Source organism: Oratosquilla oratoria, chromosome 23 (assembly GCF_046742065.1).
Source record: "Oratosquilla oratoria isolate Oo_2021 chromosome 23, ASM4674206v1, whole genome shotgun sequence".
In the NCBI taxonomy this organism is placed as follows: Eukaryota; Metazoa; Arthropoda; class Malacostraca; order Stomatopoda; family Squillidae; genus Oratosquilla; species Oratosquilla oratoria.
The window spans coordinates 15,419,448-15,444,165 of NC_134799.1; the positions used below are offsets into that span (position 1 = coordinate 15,419,448).

A 24,718-nucleotide genomic window follows, 5' to 3' on the forward strand; every position below is an offset into this window, starting at 1 on the left:
GTGTACAGTTTAAGGGAGCGTACAGCCATGACAGGGAGTTTGAACTCTCTATTCCACAAGGAGGTGTACTCAGTCCCTTTTTGTTCAATATCCTTATGAATTACTTTCTCTCTCTGCTTTCATACATCGACGGAACAACACTCACTTACTATGCAGATGACATATGCATTCATTCAAGATCTCCGCAAGACGTGCAACGTTTCCTTCATTCATTCCACTTGTCCTCCCCCTCATGTGGGATTGTTATCTCGCCAGAAAAGAGCAGAACTTTATCTTTTCGCCCAGCAAGCGCTCTACCAGGTTTTCACCATAGGTAACACCATCGTGATATTGTACACACAGTACGAGTATCTCTACCTAGGGCCGCCAGTTCGCATAACACCTTCCATCCCAGCAAGACAACGCGTGCACAGTGTTGCCGTTTGTCCGTAGCTCCAATTTCCGTCGTTTTCTCATCATTTAGTGAAAGAAAACGTACTAGAGTCTAATTACAGGGGCTACTGCTGTATCTGAGAAAGCTGTCGATTTGCCCAGTGATTTGATTGTAATGTAATGATGTGACATATGGACTTGTATCTGGCCAACCCGGGTTACATTGCACTCTGGATAAGTGTAGGTGAGGGAGGATGGTAGTTTTGTGATATGTCACAGAGGTAAATGCAACGAGGAAGTCTAGTAATAAGTACTGAGCTGGACATTTCCGTAGTCCAGTGCAGGTAATCACCTCGTACCACCATTCATAGTAATATTCGTACGTGATTAAACCTATTTTAATTTAGGGAATACAATAACAAGACATACCGAATTGTAATTTTATCTTTTTCTACCATATACTTATGAATTTAAGAAGAAAAGGGACGTTACGGACATAATTCCGCTGATGACGTCATGTCCGCAGCATGACGTATCTATCCGTTTTGATGACGAGTTTCCGCAGAACGGACACTGCGCGTGCATCTTATTGTCCAAGACTTACTAACTCGGCTGCAGAAACAACTGACTCCTCTCAGGTTGTTAGCCAATAGTGTTGCTGGAGTTTCCATTCCTGTCATCAGAACGATATACATAGCATTTATTCGATCCGTAGTTGATTATCTCTCTCCAGCACTTTGTCAGCTTTCCAAAACTACTTTGCAGCCATTCGGAATTTTCCAAACCAGGCAATGAGGCTCATCTTGGGTTGCCTAGCCTCAATCAGGATCGTCAACATGCAGCAATAACTTCGACTTGCATCACTTGTAGAGGGAATATATTCTCCATTAACTAGAGGACCATTTGGCAGGAGGCTACGTCCCGGAGAACACAAGAACCTACTTTGATAACCCGGTAATAAAGGAGTTTACATATTATTGGTGAGTACTGAAAACATTCCTTAACAACTGGAAAGAAAATACAAGAGGACGAAACCTCCTAAAATCGACCATTCACGAAGGAACAACATTTGAGACAAACCGATGTGAACAGCTGGAAGGAAAGCGAAGGAGAAATGAGGGGAATTTCCAACCCAAACCATCTTGTCCCCCTCGCAGCCAGAGATCAAGCGCCATATAAAGGTTAAGTTAATGTCATATTACAATCTTATCTTACGGTAGTCGAAACACATCCGCTGTCTGTGTGGGTGTATGTAATTCACCATGGTCTTGGATCACGTGTTGGACTCGTGATTGACAGCTATTTCCCTCCCAGAAGTAAGCTCATATATGACTGATCTATGGGTAAGGCTGTGACCTTACACGCACACACACACACACACACCCAGCTCCCCGCTCACGAAAGTTGGAGTAGCGACTTGCAACGCAGTGATACTGAAATTATTTCAGCCCTGGGCGGGATTCGAACTAGGACCGCCGTAGTGGCGGCCGCGGACGCTACCACTATGCCATGTGTGTGTGTGTCTGTGTGTGTGTATTTACCTAGTTGTATTATACGGGAAGAGAGCTATGCTCGTAGAGACCCGTCTTTGTATCTTTCAGCATCTAGTTTGTTCTCCATTTCTTGCATAGTTTTTTCATACTTGTCTCATCCAATTTGTTCCAAATATCCACCACTCTGTGTGGGAAACTATTCTTTTTCAGATCTCTTCTATAACTATCCTTTTTGGGTTTCTTTTCATGTCCTCTTGCTTTTCTTTTATCCCACTTTAATAAATCATATCTGTTGAGGACTTCTACCCCTTTCATAATTCTGTAAATGGTCAGTAGATCTCCTCTTTCTCTTCTTTGTTCCAGGGTTGGTAGTTCTAGTTTGGACAATCTTTGTTCGTATGTCAATTTAGAGAATGTTGTTGCCATCTTTGTAACTGCTCTTTGGATCCTTTCTAATTTCTTTATATTCTTTTTAATACTGGGCCTTCATATTGTCGCAGTGTACTCCAATCTTGGTCTTATCAGTGTGACTAATATTTTATTTGGCATTTCCTCGTCCAAGTAGTCAAAGGCCACTTTAATTGATCTTAGTAAATTGAAGGTTTCTCCGACTATTTTGTTGATATGCTTGTCTGATGACATGTCTTTGCTGATAATTACTCCTAGGTCCCTTTCTGAGCTGACTGTTTTTACCTCCTTTGTACCAATTTTATATTGCTCTGATATTCTATTTTTGCTTTTTTCCAAACTCCATTATACTACATTTCATGATGTTGAAGATCACCTCCCACTTTTGACTCCATTCCCAGACTTTATCCAGATCTTTCTGTAGTGATTCACATTCTTCCTCTGTACTTACTTTCTTTAGTAGTTTTGCATCATTTGCAAAGAAGTTCATGTAACATTCCACACCTTCATTCATGTCATTTATATATATGGCAAACATTATCGGTGCAGATACCGAGCCTTGTGGAACTCCACTTATATTCATTTCTTCCCAGGTTGAGTTCTTGTTTCTAAGTACCACCCTCATTTTTCTCCTGCTCAAGAAATCTTGAATCCATTCCAGTAATTTTTCTTGTTCACCACCTATTGTTTCAATTTTTCTTAGCTTTTTGTGTGGTACTTTATAAAATGCTTTTTGTAGATCTAGGAAAGCACAATCCGCCCATCCGTCCCTTCCTTGCATTATTTCTATTAGCCTCGAGTAAAAGCTAATCAAGTTACTGGCACATGATCTTCCGTGTCTAAATCCAAATTGTTTTGGATTCAGTAAACCCAAATTGTTTTGGATTCAGTATATTATTTTCTTCCAGATGTTTAATCCATCTACTTTTGATAACTTTTTGCACATATTTTTGCTATTGTGCTTGAAAGGGAGATCGGTCAGAGCGTGAGGTCTACCACACTACAGCGTGAGATCTACCTCCCGTTAGCACTATAGCGTGAGATCTACCTCCCGTTAGCACTATAGCGTGAGATCTACCTCCCGTTAGCACTATAGCGTGAGATCTACCTCCCGTTAGCAATATAGCGTGAGATCTACCTCCCGTTAACACTATAGCGTGAGATCTACCTCCCGTTAACACTATAGCGTGAGATCTACCTCCCGTTAGCACTATAGTGTGAGGTCTACCATTTCCATACATTTATTTTAGCGATAAACACATATTTTGCACATATCCTAGGAATGACTTAGGTAGATAATTGGATTTCTAATTACATTCATATTAAAGGAAGAAAGAAATAAACATGTTATCATATATTTCCATACATTTATTCTAGAATGACACAGGTTAGGTTAGGTTAGGTCACATGGACAGGTCACGTTCTTTATGTATTTGGGCAGGTCACATGTTTAATGGACAGATGCGGGGAGCGTCCCGGAGGAAAGCGGGTCATGCGGTAGACCTCAGGTTGCACCTGGGGAGGCGACATTATGGCGGTAGACCTCACGCTATAGTAACATCGACTGGTCTATAGTTGGATTTTTCTTGTCCCCTCCTTTATATATTGGTACAACATTTACATTTTTCCAATCTTGTGGTACCTTTCCTTCTTCGAGTGAAGTCTATAGTTGGATTTTCCTTGTCCCCTCCTTTATATATTGGTACAACATTTGCATTTTTCCAATCTTGTGGTACCTTTCCTTCTTCGAGTGAGTAATCAATTATCTTATATATTTTGTTCGTTAGTTCATCTATACATTCTTTTAATATCCAATTTGCAATTACATCCGCACCGTGCGATTTTTTGACGTCAAGGTTTTTTATTTGGTCCCTTATTTCCTTCTGTGTCACAGTTATTTCTTTCATTAGTTCACTTTTTCGTCTTTCTCCTTTATAATTTTTCATTATATGTATTAAACACTAATGTTGAATACTCAATTTTATCATTTCGGTCACTCGATTAACATAACTCCCTCTCCCGAACGTAAATACAATTATGTGTTTCCTTCGAATCTATCGTGTATTCACCTTGCTCTTTGGATCACGTGTTGGACTAGTGACCGACAGTTATTTCCCTCTCAGAAGAGAGCTCAAAGCTCGTATGACCGATTTATGGGTAATACTGTGACCTTACACACACACACACGCCCCCAACTCCCCGCCCACGAGAGTTGGAGTAACACCACGCAGCGCAGCGATATTGAAATTACTTCAACCCTGGGCAGGAGTCGAACCCGGACTGCCGTTGTGGCAGGCGACAACTCTAACCACAGCGCCACGAGGTGTGTGTATGCGTATGTGTGTGTGTAGGTATGTTCGTAATGTCTACTCTACATAAATGTCTCATATTTGTACGTGGAATAATTTACCCCAAGTTGGAACTGTACCACTTTACCTCACTGGTTCCCATGTTGCTAGACGATTCTATTCGGGTGTGGGGGAGAGAAGTCGGGGAGGAGGGGTAGAACAAGTAGTTTGACCAGTTCATGCGTGCGCGTGCAAGCGCGTCCCAAATTTGGATTCACACAGGATAAGACGTCATCATATTACTCAATCCAGGCTTTCCTCTCTAATCCAGGGCAGAAGAAGCGAACTTTCTGCCAGTCGAACACCCTACTCCCAAGGGCAAGGGTGTCTAAAGCTGGTGAAGAGCTCTTTGTTTTAATTTTTTATTTATTTTTTCACCCAAACTCGAACGCTCCTGGAGTCCCGACCGACGCCATAATGTTCTTCCCGTGGAAGGCGGCGCTCATCACTGACCATCTTACTGTGGTCTTCTTCCTCCTGCAGGAGGTCCTCCTTAGCGTTGCTGCTGACCAGGAACTCCTGCAGAAGTGTGACGTGCCTCTCGGGTACTCTACTGACGCAGACATGATTCGCTGTGGGCGTCACGACACCAAATGCTCCTCCTGCATTCAGGCCTTAGGATGTCAGTGGTGTTCCTTTCTTGTCCAGACCGTGAGTACTGTACTTCTAAAACTTATCAAGCGTTTTGCTAGTCCTGACGAACGCTTTCTATCACTAGAAAGTATCATTTATCCCCCAGCTATCTTAGTTGTCTTATCTATCTATCTAATTTTATTTATCTTTCGCTTCTCTGGCTTATATACAGGGAATTTTTACAGGTAGATAATTTTACTTAGTTACCTAGTTTAACTTATTTAACCTTCTGGTTTATCTTGTTACGACCAAAGGGCTTATTCTAGCTGTCATCAAGGGTTTTTATTCAGCTGGTGTATAGGAAAACGTATTATCTAAACACACCCATCCGGTGTAAGTGTTGCCAACAGGATGCCCATAAATATCGCAGGCAATTTAACTCCGCTGAGAAACACTACAAGGGGGTTAAGATATGCTAGATTAATATTAACACTACATAGGCCTTGTTAATGAAGTGTTGACATAAAAATCTACTTTATTTACGAATTCAGTTCTGTGTATCTTTTAAATTTTCCTTATGTGAGCAGTGTTCCCAGTAATGTATATATATATGTAAGGGTATATATATATATATACATATATGTATGTGTATATATATATATATATATATATATATATATATATGTATATATATATATTTATGTGTATATATACATAGATGTATGTGTATATATATATATATATATATATATATATATATATTGTCAATAATATGACCTTGGCGTATTAAAAAAAGATTGAATATCTACGGACAATGTCGTGTTATTTGCCAGGTACGGCGTAGCACGGTGACAGAAAAAGTTAAAATGAAACATTTATACACTTTATTAAACTATAAATTTAACAATAAACTATAAATTTATTTTTGGCCTATTTAAACAACGGAAACGGAATTACGAAAGATGAGAATATGCAAATCAATGGTACAGTAAAAGGAAAATACAAATCTAAATATTTCGAAAAGCGGATTAAAAACTCCGCGCATTTACTTATTGCTAAACCTAAGTTTAAGCTAAAAAGTCTGGGGCCGTATACACAAAACTTGTTAGCACTAACAAATAGCTGTTAAGGGTAACAAATTCCTGTTAAGGCTAACATTTAGCTGTTAAGCACTAACAGTGATACAGAAAACTTGTTAGGGCCTTAAAAGTACTGTTAAGATAAAAGTGCTGAGGAGGACTATTAAGCTCTTAACAAGTTCCTGTTAGTAGAGAAGATGGCGGAGCAACAACAACTAAAAAGATGACTGCGAGTTTATCGACAGCGACGGGACATATTTAACGAGTACAATGACAACGAACTCATCAAACGCTTCAGAATGAACCGTGCTGGTATAATAAAAATGGCTCATTTAGTGAGGGACAAACTTCAATCCCGAACAGAACGGAATCGACCACTGAGTCCTGAGACGAAGGTGGCAAGCAATTACCCTATGATATTTAGCCACAGGTAAAATGCAGCAGTGACGAATTTGGGACCTCGCAAGCATCAATCAGCCGTGTCATTACTCAAACAATTGATGCACTATCAGAACCAGATATTGTAACTCAGTTTGTAAAATTCCTATTGACTCGCCAAGAAGTGCAAGTAAAACAAGCAGAGTTCATGAAAAACTGTAGGTTTCCCGGTGTTGTGGGTACCATAGATGGCACAAAACATTAGAATTGGGGCTCCAAGTGTCGATGAACATTTATATGTAAACAGAAAACAATACCATAGCATCAACGTGCTTTGTCATGCCTCCCTCTTATCCTTGTGGTTTAAACTTGGCTCGAATCGCCCATTTATTATTATTTTTTCTCCATAATCACGTTGATCAAGAGGAGTGTTTCCTCTTGTGACCAGTTTGGCTTCCTTTTCTTTTTCTGTGTTTCTTCTGCCATGTCTATGTCCTCTGAAATTATTGTTGAGTCTTCTGTCGGAAGATTTGTCTGTGGCACGGCCGCCTGTACAATGCGCCCTCGTCCAAAAATATCTGTCGTTGGTTAATAAGTACTTCTAAAAACCCATACATACGATATCTATGTGCTATCATGATACTTTATTAATAAATTCTGAACAACTGCATTAATAACACTGTTTTATGTGTGCAATTTTTTATAATACGTCCATTTACATGTTCATAAGCTGCTAACTTCAGCGCTGTTTAGCGGTACTTGACAAACAACTGTTTGCTAGCTAACAGTTGTTAGTTAAGCATTGGTGTATAACTTTTAGTGGTTTTCTGTTAGCTAGCAGAGATTGTTAAGGCTAACAAAAAAGTTTTGTGTATACGGCCCCTGCTTGCCACGCTAGCACTGTAGTACAACAAAAGGTTACCTAGAACAACACTTAAACAAAGGGGTTTACCTTAAACTTACGGAAGGCGGCAGTGACGCAAATTCCTGGACAGTGGAAGAAGGTGGTAGATGAAGTGGTGTGGGTAACACGTACCTTAAGTGATTGATGAAGGGAGGGGGAAGATAGCTACAGTTGGGGAACCGAAGTCCGGGCGATTTGTATCACATCTCGGGACCACTCGCCTTCCCTCCAAGGCAAGCGTGAGAGTAGATCAAAGAGGGGGGAGGGGTATGATGGGACAACTCATTAAGTGAACCGTCCTAGGCTAATGAAACCCAGAACTCCTATTGTGAGTTTTAATAAATTAAATAATTAAACACTAGAAATATGCTACTTGACATTAAATAAGGGTTTTAACAGTTGGGTTTCATACATACATCCTATCTATTTCCTGCGCGCGTTCCTAGCTTATGAAATTGTTAAAGTATCTGTACTTAATATGTGTCTTGCTTGTGGAGACGTCTTCAATTAGCGCGGTCTCCTGCTGAGCTCCGACCGGCGCTGCTCCGCTTTTGGTGGGGGCGGGGGGTGACGGCCTGGGCGGGCGCTGAGATGGTCTTGCAAGTAATACACTTCACCGACGTAGTCCCGGTCAATCGCACTGCACTCTTAGGGTTGATTCACACTATCGGTCCGGTCACGCTCCACTCTCGGTCTGCTCTCGGTTCTGAGGCATTCACACGTACGGTCCGCTCTCGCTCCCGTCATCGCCCCTCCCTCGATACCAGTAGAAGTCTTACCATCAGTTACGAAGGAAGTGTGACTTTTCTGACGCCGAGTTGGCAATATTCGCTATTGCACTTGATGAAGAAGAAGAAGAAGGAAAACAAAATAGAAAAAGAAAGAGATTGTGGGTTCATCCTATGTTGCAAGATAGGAAGACTGAAGGAGAATTTCATACTCTGTATCCTCGTCTTATTGATGATGAGAGTAAATTCCACAGCTATTTCAGAATGAACAAAGGAACATTTGAGAAAATACTATCCAAAATTGAGGATGACTTGAAATGTACAAGAAGATGCTGCACTTCCTGGCACTGATGTGCTTGCACCATACGTTATAGTGGGAGATGAGGCTTTCCCGCTGAAGAGAAATTTGATGAGGCCCTACCCAGGTTCACAGACTGAACATAAGATAGAGAAGAGGATTTTTAATTATAGATTATCTAGAGCCAGGAGAATAGTTGAGTGCACATTTGGTATTCTAGTGCAAACCTTCAGAATATATTTAAGGAAACTTAAAGCTATGCCTTCTAACGCTAATGCAATCATTACAACAACATGCATACTTCACAATCTGATACACCCAAATGCTGTTGCATTACCAGATACTGTTGTCATGCCTCCATCAAACACAGTACGTCCAATGAAAGGAAGAGGGGGAAATGCTACAAAGGAGGCTTTTGGCGCGAGAGAAACACTGAAAGATTATTTCAGTTCCCCAGCTGGTTCAATGCCTTGGCAAAATGATAAAATATAAGTAGACAAACAAACTTGTGTAGGAATATTTGTTGAGTGAGCTAAGGAGATACATTTCCGCAGTGGATAATAGGTTGTTATTATCCATATGGAATTTCTTTCTTCGGTTAATAATGTGTATTTTTTTCTCTCGGTACCTTGGCAATATGATAAGTATGCAAACATTATCACTGTAGTGCAGCGAAGTCAGGTCATACAGCTCTGGTTTACCTTTTGACTAATTCTATTAGCATTTCATCTAAATCCACAAAATTAAAGTAAGTTTTGTAGGTTATATTGTATTCAGTTGGTGCTTATGAATATCCTCGCTGTACGCATTGTCATTGTATCAGTGATAAATAAAAAGAAAATGTATTTTTATCATTTTTCTAACTTTCTCATGATCCCATTGTGGTGTTTCCTTTGGATTATCCATGGTTTGGTACGACAGAGGGTAACACTACTTGCTTATATGAAGGCTGAATCTCGACTGGAGTGGAGCAGGACCGTGGCAACTGAGTTCACACTGGCGCTCACGGTCCAGTCTCGCTCCAGTAAAAATATCTTTTGACGGAACCTTGACCGGAGCGAGACTGGAGCGAGAGCGCCAGTGTGAATGCTTCCATTGAAATTAATGAGACAATATTGGACCGGACCGAGAGCGTAGCGAGACTGGAGCGCGACCGGACCGATAGTGTGAATCAACCCTTAGAGTTCTTGCGGGAGGGGTTGTACCCAAATAATCGACACTCGATTGGCTCTCAAGGATGAAAATCCCCAACAGTCACATGAGGGAGGAAAGGACACGATTGGACTTCCGAGAATGAGCGGTCCGACCTCCTTTGATGAACTCGATGTTTAGACTGACCTGTGTCCTGCGGCATGTCAGGCCAAAATGCCCGCTAGCCGGCTTCCGACGTTGCCATTAGTTCTACGTCTCCGTCCCTAGTTGTGAAGGGTACTATGAATAATGTTCATGTGGGAGGTGACACAGTTCCAATTGTTCCATGAGGTAGACACTGTTCACGAGCGTGTTAGATACAATCCTAATTATTCTAATTGCCTAGCTTAAAACAAATATGTGGCAGAGCGCAGGGGGGGGGGAGGGGGTGTGACGGCCTGGGCGCGTAAAAACCGTTGGGTTAGGCTATGGGAACACGAATCAAAAGGCGGGGGTTTCTAGATAATTAGAAGTCTCTCCCTTCGTTAAGGCACTGAAATTGATTGTCAAAATGGCACGACAGTTGAAGAGGATAAAGAGAAGGAGAAAGGACAGGATGTAGCTACTAGAAGTCTTAAGGACTCTGGTAATTCCCCCGAGTATAGGGAATGAAGGGCCGAAGCGGTGAGAAATCGGACGTGAGAAAATGGGAAGGAGAGACAGCGAGCCGGGTGTCACGATTTCAAAAATTGTGACAGGCAGCTTCCTCTTCGGTGAAAGATGGAAAAAAAAACACGAGAAACGGGTTGACCCTCTCTATATAGGCTCGCCAATTGACTTGATGCTCACTGGAGCCAGAGGCCGAAAGGTCAACAGGAAGTGTTTTCCTATCCTACTTCAACTGGTAGCTAACAAGTCTAACCCAGTTATAAAACTTAGAATTACACACACAAGAAATGCACGTAACAAAAATAAAAACCTTAATACTAATCACAAAGAACGTAGAAAGGGTTACAAGAAAGAAAAACTACAAAGGTGGCAACTTGACATTGCGCGAAGCACACATGTCCGGCCGACAATTGATAACAATAAAACACCAAAACTCCTTCTCCAGACAAAAGCACTTTGTGAGGATGCACTATACTAGAAAAACTCCACCGAGATAGCGTCACCTACACCAAAGTCGTAAGCTACTGAGATGGCCGGCCCCACAGTCTGTCTTCGAACCCATTGGAGGAAAACTTACCCTTAACAACAAGGTATTCAGGCAGTTGGGAACTCAGTATTTTACTTTTTATTTCTTCGGCCAGCATATACAATAGAGACAGGTTTCTTCTTGGCTGTTTAGAGGAACAAGTTCTACCCAGATCGGCCCCCAAACACCTACACCATCCGCAAAATCCGTTCACCAACACCGCTAGGACATACTTGATAGAAGCCAGGACTACACTCCAGACCTAATTGATAGACTAAAAGCAGTAAACTTCAAAGATAAAATCTTGGTAAGTGCAGATGCCATATCCTTATTTACACACGTTCCAATATCTGGTGCCATTAATGCAGTGAAAGAAGTGCTTGACTATATAGATGAGAGTGACCTTCCATTGAACAAGAGAGACTATATAAAACACATTGAATTGTGCTTTAATTTCGGCTCATTTAGTTTCAACCAACAAGAGTTTCGACAACATGAAGGTCTTCCTATGGATTCACCATTGAGTGCTGTGGCAGCTTCATTGTTTATGGAGGCCCTAGAAAAGGATCATTACAGTAAGATAACACTGGGGAACACTCATTTTGTTGCATTTAAATAAAGACTTTTCTATAGTCAACTTGAGTGTGCTGATTTCAAATCTGAAGTCGGGTTTTGTCTGCAAGCTACAGATTTTATGCAATTTGACATTTTTATTTATTTTTTAAATTTTCGTTATTATAGGAAATTGCAATATCAGCCACAATTCTTTTGTTCACTTGAATCTTAAAACAGTATGAAAGCCATTTCTGTACATTTATTAAGGCAAAAGAAACAGAACATTAACAGAACATCTATCCCAAAGTTAGATTAGCATCCTTCAGAACATCACCACAGCTGATGGAAGCTTATCAATTTCTTTGTGTATTTTTTTCAGGCAGGAATTTGCGTTTGTAACTTTTGCGTTTGTACATTTCATCTGGGCAATTTCGTTTAATGCTCCAGCAGTAGTCAGCCATCATACTTTTGTCCCAGCGCCCTTGGTAGCGTTCTTCCATGATCTTTAGGTCTTGGTGGAATCGTTCTCCTTGTTCGTCACTCACAGCCCCCAGGTTGTCAGGGAACTGATCAAGGTGGCTGTTCAAAAAATGAAGCTTGATGCTCATGTTGCACCCGAGATCACGAAAAGCGAGGAGCATTCTGTTCACAAGTTCACTGTAGTTCTCCGCCTTATTGTTTCCAAGGAAGTTCTGAACGACTGCCACAAAGGATAACCATGCTGCCCTTTCTAAAGCGGTCATCTTAGCAACAAACTGATCATCACGAATTAGGGTTCGAATCTGTGGGCCATCAAACACGCCTGCTTTGATCTTCTCAAATGATAACCCTGGTAAAGCTGTGATGATGTGTTGGAAACATTCACCTTCGGTTTCCAGTGCCTTGACAAATTGTTTCATCAAACCTAATTTGATGTGAAGAGGAGGAAAGATGATCTTATCTCTGTTTACAATTGGGTCTTGTATGATATTTGGCATGCCTGCTTCAAGGGTGTCACGAATAGGCCAGTCCTTCTGGACCCAATGTCTGTCTCGTGCTCGGCTGTCCCACATACAGAGGAAACATGGAAACTTGGTGAAACCTTTCTGTTGTCCAAGAAGAAAGTTGACCATCTTTAAGTCTACACAAATTATCCAATTGTGCTCATGATACTTTAATAAGTCCATGACCATTCTCATATCATCATAGTCTTCCCGCAAATGCACTGAGTGACCGACAGGTACTGCTCCATAAACATTGCCATTATGTAAAAGAACACACTTTAGACTGCGTTTTGAACTGTCTAAAAAGAGTCTCCATTCAGCAGGACTATAGTAAGGTACACCCAGTTCTTTGAGAAGCCCTGGGATGTCATGGCAGTAAACAAACTGTCTGTCTTTTGAAAAGAAGGTCACAAAAAGCTGGTCACGCTTTCTGAAATATGATACTTTAACAGAGTGATCAACAAGATTTCTGCCTTGTAATCTTGATGCCAAAAGCTCTGCTGCTTTCTTTGAAAGACCTAAATCCCGCACTAAATCATTCAGTTCAGCCTGGGGAAGAGGCTTAGGGACGGGGAAAGGTTCAGTGTCTGAAGAACAGTCCTCCGATTGTGAACACTTTTCTGACAATTCACTGTCACAACTGTCTTGCTGGCTTGTATCATGTCCAATGTCTTTATCGTCCAATGAAGGCAAGCCTTTGAAAACTGGAACAGGTACTTCTTCAGAGTGCGGAACAGGCCGAATAGCTGAGGGAATGTTCGGATACGTAATCTTATGTCGGTTTTTCTTCCCAACACCCGTTGTGTTTACCATGCAGAAATAACAGTCAGTTACATGGTTGGTGGGTTCGCGCCAAATCATTGGAACTCCAAAAGGCAGACCTTTGCGTTTTCCTTTGGTCCAGTCTCGAAGCATTTCCTCACAATTGTGGCACACAACATGAGGAGCCCATTGCTTGTCTTGATCACCAAGATGAACTTCAAAATATGCCTTGTAGGCACGCTTGACGAACGAGGATATGTTACGTCTCTGACGATTGAGTGTGTAGCATCCACATATGTAGCAGAAGGCATCAGGCTTGTTTCTGCAATGATGTCTCATTCTGGAAGCCATGTTTGAACTGAAACAAAAGAAGAATGATCAAAATATTAGAAGCTATCTATATATATGGACGTTAAAATGCTTATACATGGTTTACGCAAGTTCACATATGTACAATTTCATTAACCTCAAATTGCATACAAACTAGAGCTTGTAGAGAAAAACTAATTTCAGATTTGAAATCAGCGCCTAACACTCTTTCAAAATCCGTTAAAATATCCAATGCAACTCAAAGTTACTGAAAAAGTGTTCCCCTGTGTAATCGATAGTGAATCAAAGTGGTATCGTTACGTTGACGACTGTCTCATCGTTACACACAAAGATACAAACACGGACCTTCTACTACAGAAGCTGAATGAAGTCCATAACAAAATACAGTTCACCACAGAAAAAGAAGTATATGATTCTTTACCATTTCTCGACACGGTCATCATGAGAACAGACGAGAGCGTGAAATTCAAGGTATACAGAAAACCTACAAATAAGGACGATTTCATTCACTTCCTAAGTGCGCATGATAGAAAAACAAAAAGGGGTGTAGTAAAAGGATTCTTTCTACGAGCTCTGAGAATATGTAGCCCAGAATTCCTCGAGGAAGAAATCAATTATGTGACTGACGCGTTCACAAAACTGGGTTGCCCTAAAGGTTTATTAACGTCTTTACTACCTAAAGCTAAAACGATCAGAGGAAGAAATGAAAAAGAAAAAGACAAACTGAACAATCGTTACCTAGTAGTCCCCCTTTCCAAATTCACAGACTAGTTCGGACTAGCATTAAGATCCGCTGGCTTAACCATCGTGAGTGACGCAGGTAAAAAGATAGGTGACTTAACGAAAAAGAAAATAGAAGATCAACATGAAAATGGAAGTATTGTGTACAAAATTACATGTAGTAGTTGTGAACTTTCTTACTTTGGAGAAACACACAGAGGGTTAGAGAAAAGGCTCAGCGAACAAAGAGCGGATGTCAGATACCATCGCGACACTAGTGCTTTAGTCAATCACATTAAAGAAAAGAGTCATTTACCGAAATGGGAGGCAGCAGAAATACTAGAAAAAAAAAAAAACTTAACCAAACAGAAAAGAAAAGTACTGGAAGCACTGTATATTGCTACCAATGAAAATACAAACCAAAGAACGGGCGACATTAAATGGACAAAATCCACCGCAGCCACAGCAACAGCAATTAGGACATTACGCCACCGGAACAAAGACCCCTCAGTAACGGACAATAGGACAAAATCCCCAATATACAGAGATGACCCTGGGTGAGCTCTCCGAAGCTCCTCACAGTGCCCCGTATATATATGTTTGCTTTTTCTCCTTAATACATTATTTCTCTGAAGAAGCCTATTTGTGCGAAACTAGTCAGAAATAAACTTGGATTTCAATTTATGCCTTCCTCACCCACCTTCACCATATATATATATATATATATATATATATATATATATATATATATACATATATATATATATATATATATAAGCTGTAATAAGCGAAACATCGTTCAAATAAAGGCTCCGTCCTCATATGGTGTTTAACTCGTCAGTCTTGTCGGCAACTGCCACTATCATGAAAACATCTTATAATATATTCCGCCCACACATTTATTTTGTCTTATCTTATTTCCTCTTATTTATTATTATTATTGTTATTATTACTATTATTATTATTATTATTATTATTATTATTATTATTATTATTATTATTATTATTATTATTATTATTATTATCATTATCATTATTATCATTATTATTATTATTACTATTATTATTATTATTATAATAAATGGAGTGAGTAAGTGGTTTGAGGTAGAGATGGGACTTCACCAGGGATGTGCTATGTCGCCTTGGCTGTTCAATTTATACATGGATGAGAGTGGTGCAAGAGGTAAGCGCAAAGGTAATGGGCCGAGGATTAGAGATGGTTAAAGAAAATGGAGAAAAATGGGAGATGAGCAAGTTGTTGTTTGCTGATGATATTGCACTTGTAGGAGGATCAGAAGAGGGATTATGGAAGTTGGTGACGGAGGTTGGGAAGGTATGTGAAAGAAGGAAGTTGAAGATAAAAGTGGGTAAAAGTAAGGTGATAAGATGTACAAAGTGAGAGGACGGCAGCAAATTGGAAGTGGGTATTAAGGGAGAGAGACTGAAGGAAGTGGATAGCTTTAGATGCTTGGGTACAAATGTGGGGGCAAATGGAGAGGAGGTGGAGGTAGACTGTAGATTGAGAGAAGCAAGTAAATGCCTTGGTGGGTTCAAAAGTGTAATGAGAAATAGACATTTGGGAATGGATGCTAAGAGGAGATTGAATCAAGGGGTGATTGTGCCAACATCACTGTATGAGGCAGAAACATGAAACATAAGTGTGGTTGAGATGAAATGCCTGAGAAGTATGATAGGGGTTACTAAGCTGGATAGAGTGAGAAACAAGAGGTGAGGAGAAGAGCGGGGGTGGAAAGGGAGTTGGAAGATAGGGTTGATGAAAGAGTATTGGGATGGTTTGGACACATGGAAAGTATGAGTGAAGATTAGTAAAATATGTGAGGAAGGCAGAGGTGGAAGGAGTGAACATGAGGGGGCTACCTAGGATGAGATGGATGGGATAAAAGGGGCATTGGGAAAGAGGGGAATGTCTGTTGAGGAAATAAGAGAGAAGACAGAAGATAGGGGTAAGTGGAGAATGGTTGTGTATGGATGATGCTGTGATACATGGAAGGGAGTGTGTGAGGGATGGGGGGTGAGGGATTATGTGCGAATGATATTTTGACACAGCCCGAAGGGAATTCCCCCTGTTCTCTCTTTTTTCTGCATGAGGGGATGGAGAAAGGGGGGGGGGTCGCCGATTGAATGAAGTGACCTTGCTGTGGATGTGCTGTGTCTTGCTACATTGCTTCTGACCTAGGGCAGTAGGTCAGATGCAGGGATGACCCTTCATCCAAGAGGAGCCAGGAAAAGAGGGAGGGAGGGAGGGGTGGTGAATGGGAGTGGAGTATGTGGGGATGAAATGGGGTACCTCCCTTGTAATGGAGGAAAAGCCATTGGTATATGTATGTATGTATTATTATTATCATCATTATTATCATTATCATCATCATCATCATTGTTATATTATTATTGTTATTATGTTATTATTATTATTATTATTATTATTATTGTTATTTTTATTATCATTATTATTATTGTTATTATTATTATTGTTATTATTATTATTATTATTATTATTATTATTATTATTATTATTATTATTATTATTATTATTATTGTTATTATTATTATTATTATTATCATCATTATTATTATTGCTGTTGTTATTGTTATCATTATTATTATAACTATTATTATTATTATTATTATTATTATCATCATTATCATTATTATCATTATTATTATCATTATTATTATCATTATTATTATCATCATTATTATTATTATCATTATTATTGTTATCATCATTATTATTATCATCATTATTATTATCATTATTATTATAATTATTATATTTTTTTCAACCTGGTAGAAAGCAGATGGCAACCAGCACTGCTTCCCTACCTCTTTGAACCTGACCTCCCTTTGCCAGGAAGGTCAGGCCATGAACCCTTGCAACTCCATGAGGAAGATGAAGGATGAGCCACTGTCAGGTAGATCCATTATAGCGATTTCTTTTGTTTTCTTTAATTTTCTTTCCTTTTTTTTCTTCTTTTTTCTTCTTCCTTTTTATATTTTTTAGTGTAGACTATTTTCCTTTTCTTTTTATATATTTTTTCTAAACTTGAGATTGTTTTCTTATGGCTAATAGCATGTACAATCATATCCAGGTAAGAGAAACCTGATTATATTGAAATAGTCTCAAACCATAGAATTTTGATGTTCATCTTAATTATATTAAATGAAATATTATGGTTTTGCCATAGTCTTCGTTTATTTATTTTATGTATTTATTTACTTATCTATTTATGTGTTTATTTATTGATTTATCTTATTTATTTACTTGTTTGTTCATCTACTTTTAATGTATTTTATATATTAATCAATTCATTTATTTATTTATGTGTTTTTTTATTTATCTATTTATCTATCTATTAATTTTTGGACAGATGTGAACACCGATAAGTCGTCGGAGACTGGGAACGCTGATTTTGTTCAACTGAGACCTCAGCATGTTCATCTTCAGCTAAAGAAAGGTGAGTGTGGTGGACATTTCATTTTCTGTTCAACTTTCTTTTTCCATTCATGACTATCTGGCACTGAAACAACCCGTAATCCTCCACTACCCAAAGGAAGAGCTAGGAGCATTCTTTTTTCTCTCTTACTGAGTTCTAGTGGTACAGAATCTCAAAGGAGAACAGCTCCCTTTCCAGTTCTGTCTTGATCCTTCTATTAAATAAACAAATAAATAAATAAATGAATAAATAAATCATTGTCAGGACGGTGGCTAGAAGGCAAACACTGACGGGAGACAGTTTTATTAGAAAGTAAGATGCCAAAAGAATAATAATGGTTCACTCTGCTATCAGCAAGAAGGGAGAGGTAGCGAGACAGCGAGGGAGGTGATGACAATACTGTAGTTTCAAGTCATATCTCAAGGCGGTCAGTCAATGGGTGTGGTGAGAGGAGACGCCGACAAAGGCAGCGAACTAGGGTCGCAGCGAGCGTGATGGTCCGAGGTGATCTCCATCTTTGGTGGTTTCCTCCAGCTATATACTGGGTCAGGTCATGACCTGAGCTCTAATGGGACACTAGAGAAAAGTGTCGATGCCTGGGAAGCCAGATGCAATACGTTCTCAGGCTGCTGATCTAGCCGGAATGGAATGTACGGAGCTGAGTACTGCATGTGCATTCCTCAAAGAACCGCTGTCCATCCTGGCGCAGCCGGGTGGATGCAGGTGTGTCCCCAGGGGAATTGGTGGTGTTGTGGTGAGGCATTAGATAACTGCCAAAGAGTCACCTCTTAAGGTTTTAGTTTTTGTCAATGTGAAACAATTTTAATGACATGAGAGAAATGATGTCTGCCTCTAGAAAGGTCATCCTTTTTCTAGGAGGGGGAGGTGGGATGTTTGACATGCAATGAAGTCTCAGCTCAGACACCAACTAAAGAGAATTAGAAAAATAAATGCATAAATAAAAATAGATAATAAATAAATAAAGTTTATTAGTTTAACCTATTTACAGATTGACCTCTCATTAACGGATGTTAATTAGCTGTGTTTGCGGTGTTTTCGCAGTGTTTTCGGTGTTTTTTGTGCTGTTGTTTAGTGCTGTGCAATCACTATGGCACCCAAAAACCACTCTAAATCAACGGATTATTCACATCAACAGACAACGTTACCCCCCTTTTAGTCTGTTAATGAAAGGTCAATCTGTATATACATACACAGGTTCCCATTGCTGACTAAAATGATCTGACAGCAGTCAGAATAACCATGAGGGTCAAATACACCTGCAAAAGGGCTTATATCACCATATTTGAATGACACCCTCTTTGCAGGCAAACCATTCAACATTTCTTTGAAGTATCGCCGAATCAAAGACTACCCAGTGGACTTGTACTTCCTTATGGACTTATCCAGATCAATGAAGCGTGACAAGAAGAACATTGCGGCATTGGGATCTAAGCTTGCTCAAACTATGAGAAAAATGACATCACAGTTCCGCTTGGGTTTTGGGTCCTTTGTTGACAAGCTTGCTCTCCCCTTTATGAGCATGGCCACGGAAAAGTGAGTATTTACCTCTGTAATGTTTGCTTGTCACTCTCTGTACTAGATATAGACAAAACACACTATCATCCCTTTTTTTATGTTCAAATGATGTCAGCCCTTGCACTCCTCATATTTCAAAATATCTGTTGTTCAAAGGGACCTTGAATCACTTTCATGTATCTGTGTATTTACTTAATTGGAGTACAGTTCAGGTATACAGAAAAGTGATGCTCATTGGGTCCTATCTCCTAGTTTCCAATTTATTATACCTAGCCTCAAGTTCATGTATGGTTCCAAACAGGCTACAACAAGGTGCATGGGCATCTGCAGGGGGGTATTTGCCCCCCCAATTTTTTTTTATGGAAAATGAATAAATGCAAGGAAAATACAAAATGAATAAGAAATTATATGGAAAATGCAAAATGAATAAGATACCATGTACATTTATCAACTGTTTATTACTGTAATTATTCTATTTCTCAGGTTTCTTTATAACATTAACCATATATGTATGATATCTTTGATTTTACCCCTGCCTACAAAAATTCCTGTGGATGCCCCTGACCAGGTTCCTTAATTTCTAATTATCACATTGAGATTTAAATTCATGTACAGTATTGTTTCAGCTTGGGTTTTATCACTTTCTAAGCTATTACAAGTATTTATGCATCTATACATGTATTTAGCTAATTGTGGTATATAGGACAGGAATCATCCTCATGAAATCCTGTTTCTGTGTCTCCAACTATTCTCATTTAATCTATTTACTACATTTGATTGACCTACTAAGTTCATTATCAATACTCCTTCAAGAATATCTTATTGTTAAAAGTAATCATGGTTTTCCCTGCCTTTTTCACGTTATCCACATTTTTTTACCAGTTTTACTTCACCAACTTCCTTGTTCAGGTCCAGGACAATGCCTTACAAAGTGACTTTGGTTTTGGCAGCTGGGGATCAGTATTCACAGTGAATGATTTTTGGGACCTTCTTTGAACTGTGACCAGGATTTGAACCTGCACACTTGCATTTGCTGCTAATGGAAAGCCCATTCTTGTCAGTGTAGTGCACATCAAGCTGGAACAATACATGAATTCAGATCTACAGTATATATGATAATTGGAAATTAAATATATAAACCAAATTGTAACCACATAGGAACTTGAGTCTAGGTTTGATAAATTGGAGAGTAGGAGATTGATGTTTCTTTAGGTATTTGGGGTCATATGTGACAGGAAAGGGAGTGGAGGTGGAGGTGAATTGTAGATTGAGGGAACCAAATAATTGCCTTGGGGAATTAAAAAGTGTCATGAGAAATATACATCCGAGAATGGATGCAAAGAGGAGATTATATAAAGGGGTGATTTTGCCAGTGGTACTGTATGAGGCAGAGACTTGGAATTTAAGAGAGACAGAGGAAAAGTTTAAATGTGCTTGAGATTAAATATCTGAGAACTATGGTAGGAGTTACAGGGGTAGATAGAGTAACAAATGAGGAAGTGAGGAGGAGAACAGGGGTGGAAAAGAATATGGCAGATAGGGCTGATGGAAGAGTATTAGCGTGGTTTGGACACATGGAAAGAATGAGTAAAGAAAGATGAGTAAGAGGTGTGGAGGACAGAGGTGAAGGAAATAAGTGAACTTGAGGGGGTGACCAAGGATATGATGGATAGATGGGGTGAGAGGGTCTTTGAGCAAGAGGGTAATGTCTGTTGAGCAAGGAAGGGAGAAGGCAGGAGATAGGGGTGAGTGAAGAATGGCTGTGTATTTACCTAGTATTTACGTAGTTGTATTTTACGGGACTAAAGCTATGCTTGTTTTGACCTGTTTTTGTATCTCTCCACATCCAGTTTGCTTTTGAATTCATGTATAGTTCTGGCATTAACTGTTTCACTGTTCAGTTTGTTCCAGACATCAATCACTCTGTGTGGGAAGCTGTTCTTTTTCAGATCTCTTCTGTAGCTGTCTTTCTTTAGTTTCTTTGCATGTCCTCTTGTTTCTCTTTGGTCCCCTTTTAATAGATCATCTCCATCAAGAACTTCCATTCCTTTCATAATTCTGAAAATGGTCAACAAGTCACCTCTCTCCCTTCTCTGCTCTAACATTGTCAGATGTAATTTCTCTAATCTTTGTTTGTATGTCAAATTTGATAGTGTAGGTGCCATCTTAGTCGCGCTCTTTGGATTCTTTCTAATTTCTTTGTGTTTTTCTTTGTGTATAGATGATGCTATGATACAAAGAAGGGAGGGGGCAGGGGATGGGTGGGAGTAATGAATGATTATGTGTGAGAGATCTTTTGATGCAGCCTGAAGGGATTTCTCCTCTTCTCTATTTTCTGCATGAAGGGATGGAAAAGGGAGGTCACTGATTATGTGAAGTGGCCTTGCTGTTGATGTACTGTGTTTTGCTACATTCCTTCTGACCCAGGGCAGTGGGCAGGATACAGGGATGACCCATCATCCATGAGAAGCTAAGATGAGAGGGAAGAAAGGGTAGTGGATGAGAGTGGAATGGGTGGGAATAGGTGCATGTCTTTTGACTTCGCTACCTCCCTTATAATGGAGGAAAAGCTCTTTATCATATATAGATAGAGAGATAGATAGGAGATGGGACCCAATGAGCATTGCTCTTTTCCTGTATACTACAAGTAGGTAGATACAGTTATGTAAACACATCAATCTATATGGGCCTACTGCCCCCCCCCTCAAATTTTTCTTTCTTTTTTAGGTACAATATTTGAATGTGTTTGTCAATAAAGGTATTGATATATTTTTACAGATTGAAGCATCCATGTCTTGATTGCGAACCTTCATACACATATAGAAACGACCTTCCCCTCACTGAGGATGATATTATTTTCACAGTAAGCCCACCAAATTGTAAAGTATTGATATTTTTGAGTAGTTGCACCAAAAATAGACATTAGAGGAAAACGATACTAATACCCAGTCCACACAAATTTCCTCTTTTGTTCTCTTTTGTTCAGGATATGGTAAAGAAAGTAGGTGTGTCTCAAAGCTTGGATCCTCCTGAAGGTGGATTTGATGCCCTTATGCAGGCTATTGTATGTCCTGATATTGGTTGGAGGAATATATCCAGGAAAATAATAGTACTGTCTACAGATGCCAAGTATAATTATGCAGGAATTGGAAAGGTGAGTATTTAATAATGTTGGATAATACTTTATTCAAAAGGAGATTACAGCAGTGAGGGAAAGGTTAGCTGATAAAGTTCAGGGGTTGAACGAGAGTTTATAAATTAAAGTCACTAGGTCTTTAGCTTATCTTTAATAGGACTGTGCAATGGGGCAACAAACTAATAACAAAGCACATGGTCTCAGACGACCACAGCAATATGCTTACCCAGTTGCAGTGTGGTTACAAAACCCTACATTAGCAAAGATATGTAATGTATGCCTAAACTATCTCTGTCAACTTTCAACACTTTAGCATAATTTTTTCATTCAATACTTTTGCATAATTTTTTCACATAAGGAGAGCTGACAGTTAGGGAATAATACCATCTTACTATTTAGTGATATCAAAACAGTTCAGTAGTCATACAAATTACTACAGGAAGATCTATATAAGTTATATGGTTGGAGACAGGAATTGGAAATAGAGTTTAGTATGAAAAAATGTAAACTTCTGGAAATGGACACTGCATTTTCAGTAAATTTGAAAAATATGTGCACCAATTTCCAATTTATCAAATATAGTGAACATTCTGTGGATCACCAAAAAAGTCATTGTGGACCACAAGATGAGGTTTGGTAGTTCTCCCTTGATATCTTTCATGTTCAGAACAAACATAATAAGTGACCATAGACACCAGACAAGTTGTGCAGAAGACAGATTGTACTGACTTTCTTTGTACCTTTTCCAGATTGCAGGTATTCTTGAGCCACATGACATGAAATGCCATTTAGACTTGAATGGCTCGTATACAAGTGGCACACTCCTTGACTACCCTTCTGTTGCACAGGTATAGTTCAGATCTTGACATTAATACATAAGCCCTATAGTCAATCCTATTCCTTCATCTAGGTTACTTTTACACTTAATTTCCCTTGTATTTTTTTGTTTGATTCATACTTTATGGTTACCTGTGATTTTGTTTAGAAATAAAAGTAATTAGTTTTAAATCATATTCATAAAACTCAAACATAGCAGTTATTAAGTATTTCCAAATGCATTAATTTTTGTATCCAACTGTGTGTCAAGATCAATGCAGTAGCCAAGGAATATCAAGTCAATATCATATTTGCTGTGAAAAAAGTGGTACAGCATGTCTATAAAACATTGTCTAAGATGGTTGACTATTCTTCATGGGCTCTGCTGAATAAAGACTCCTCAGATGTTGTGGAAAGGATCAAAGAACAATATGAGGTGAGTTTAAAGTGTTGTAGTAAGTGTTTATTTTTTATCTTTTCCATTTTGGGTTCAGAATTGATCTGTAAGTTGTGAGAAGAATCTACACAAGAGGAATCATCTGAGATATTCATGATAGTTGTTGCACCAACTCTTATTGTGGAGGGATTTTTTTTTCACAGTCCAGTTGGTCATACAGCACATTTTGCTTAGACAACACATTATTTCTTTTTGCACCTCAAGTTAGTAAATTTCCATCTGTTATGGGCTTGGATGATCTGTACTTCCACCCAGAGTAGAGTGTGCAATATATGAATCAATCAATTGACAGCAGTTTACTTTTTTTTTTTTTTTTTTTTTTTTGTCTTATGCTCTTTCTAGGTTTCTATTTAATGAAAATTGAGGCAGCAATTATTATTATCACAAGTAGAAAATAAGCAAAAGCAAAATGTACAGGATATGGTATATTACTTATTATATGTATATATATATATATATATATATATATATATATATATATATATATATATATATATATATATATATTTATTTATTATTTTGTGTTCCTATATACCAGACAATCAGCTCCACCCTCAACCTCACACATGAGATACATGATCCACAACATCTACTTTCTGTTCGTTATTTCACCTCCTGCAAGAATAAGGATATGCCTCTTGAGCAAGCTAGTTCATGTCCTGGAATCAAAGAAGGAGATGAAGTGGAGTTTCTGGTGGAAATTACAGTAAGTTGTTGTCATTTCCTAGACTGTTTGGCCAAGCAATCCTACCTCCCTGAGGAATGCCATGGCTGGAATAGAATTATACCACATATTCCTTATAGAGTGTATATTGTGTTGTTGACATGCATGATTGTATACAATGTAGTGCATCTACAGAAAGTTCACTGCCATAAATTCACCTCGGGAAAATTCACCACCATATGGCAGTGAATTTTCTTAGGGAAAACAGTGTTTTAGATAAATTACCCTCTACAAAACTCCCAATATTATATTACAGATTACGGAAAACAATATCTTAAATAAATTGGCCCTGCATAAAACTCCCAATATTATTATATATTATAGAATATGATGTTAT

At 39.0% G+C, this 24,718-nt stretch overlaps 1 protein-coding gene across 2 annotated transcripts in view; it reads left to right on the plus strand.

Moving 5' to 3' along the window:
• Positions 1-4,938: 4,938 nt before the first annotated feature.
• Positions 4,939-24,718, plus strand: part of LOC143037981 (integrin beta-PS-like) — a 40,050-nt gene continuing 20,270 nt past the window's right edge. Inside the window, exons 1-9 of one of the 2 annotated variants that reach the window (XM_076206743.1) lie at positions 4,939-5,272; positions 17,070-17,190; positions 17,647-17,733; positions 19,038-19,266; positions 22,027-22,111; positions 22,235-22,402; positions 23,134-23,232; positions 23,472-23,636; positions 24,196-24,363. In XM_076206743.1, the coding sequence (XP_076062858.1) occupies positions 5,039-5,272; positions 17,070-17,190; positions 17,647-17,733; positions 19,038-19,266; positions 22,027-22,111; positions 22,235-22,402; positions 23,134-23,232; positions 23,472-23,636; positions 24,196-24,363 (1,356 nt within the window). In that variant the 5' untranslated portion in view covers positions 4,939-5,038. The remainder of the gene's footprint in view (positions 5,273-17,069; positions 17,191-17,646; positions 17,734-19,037; positions 19,267-22,026; positions 22,112-22,234; positions 22,403-23,133; positions 23,233-23,471; positions 23,637-24,195; positions 24,364-24,718) is intronic. The other variant, XM_076206744.1, reaches the window with a different exon arrangement.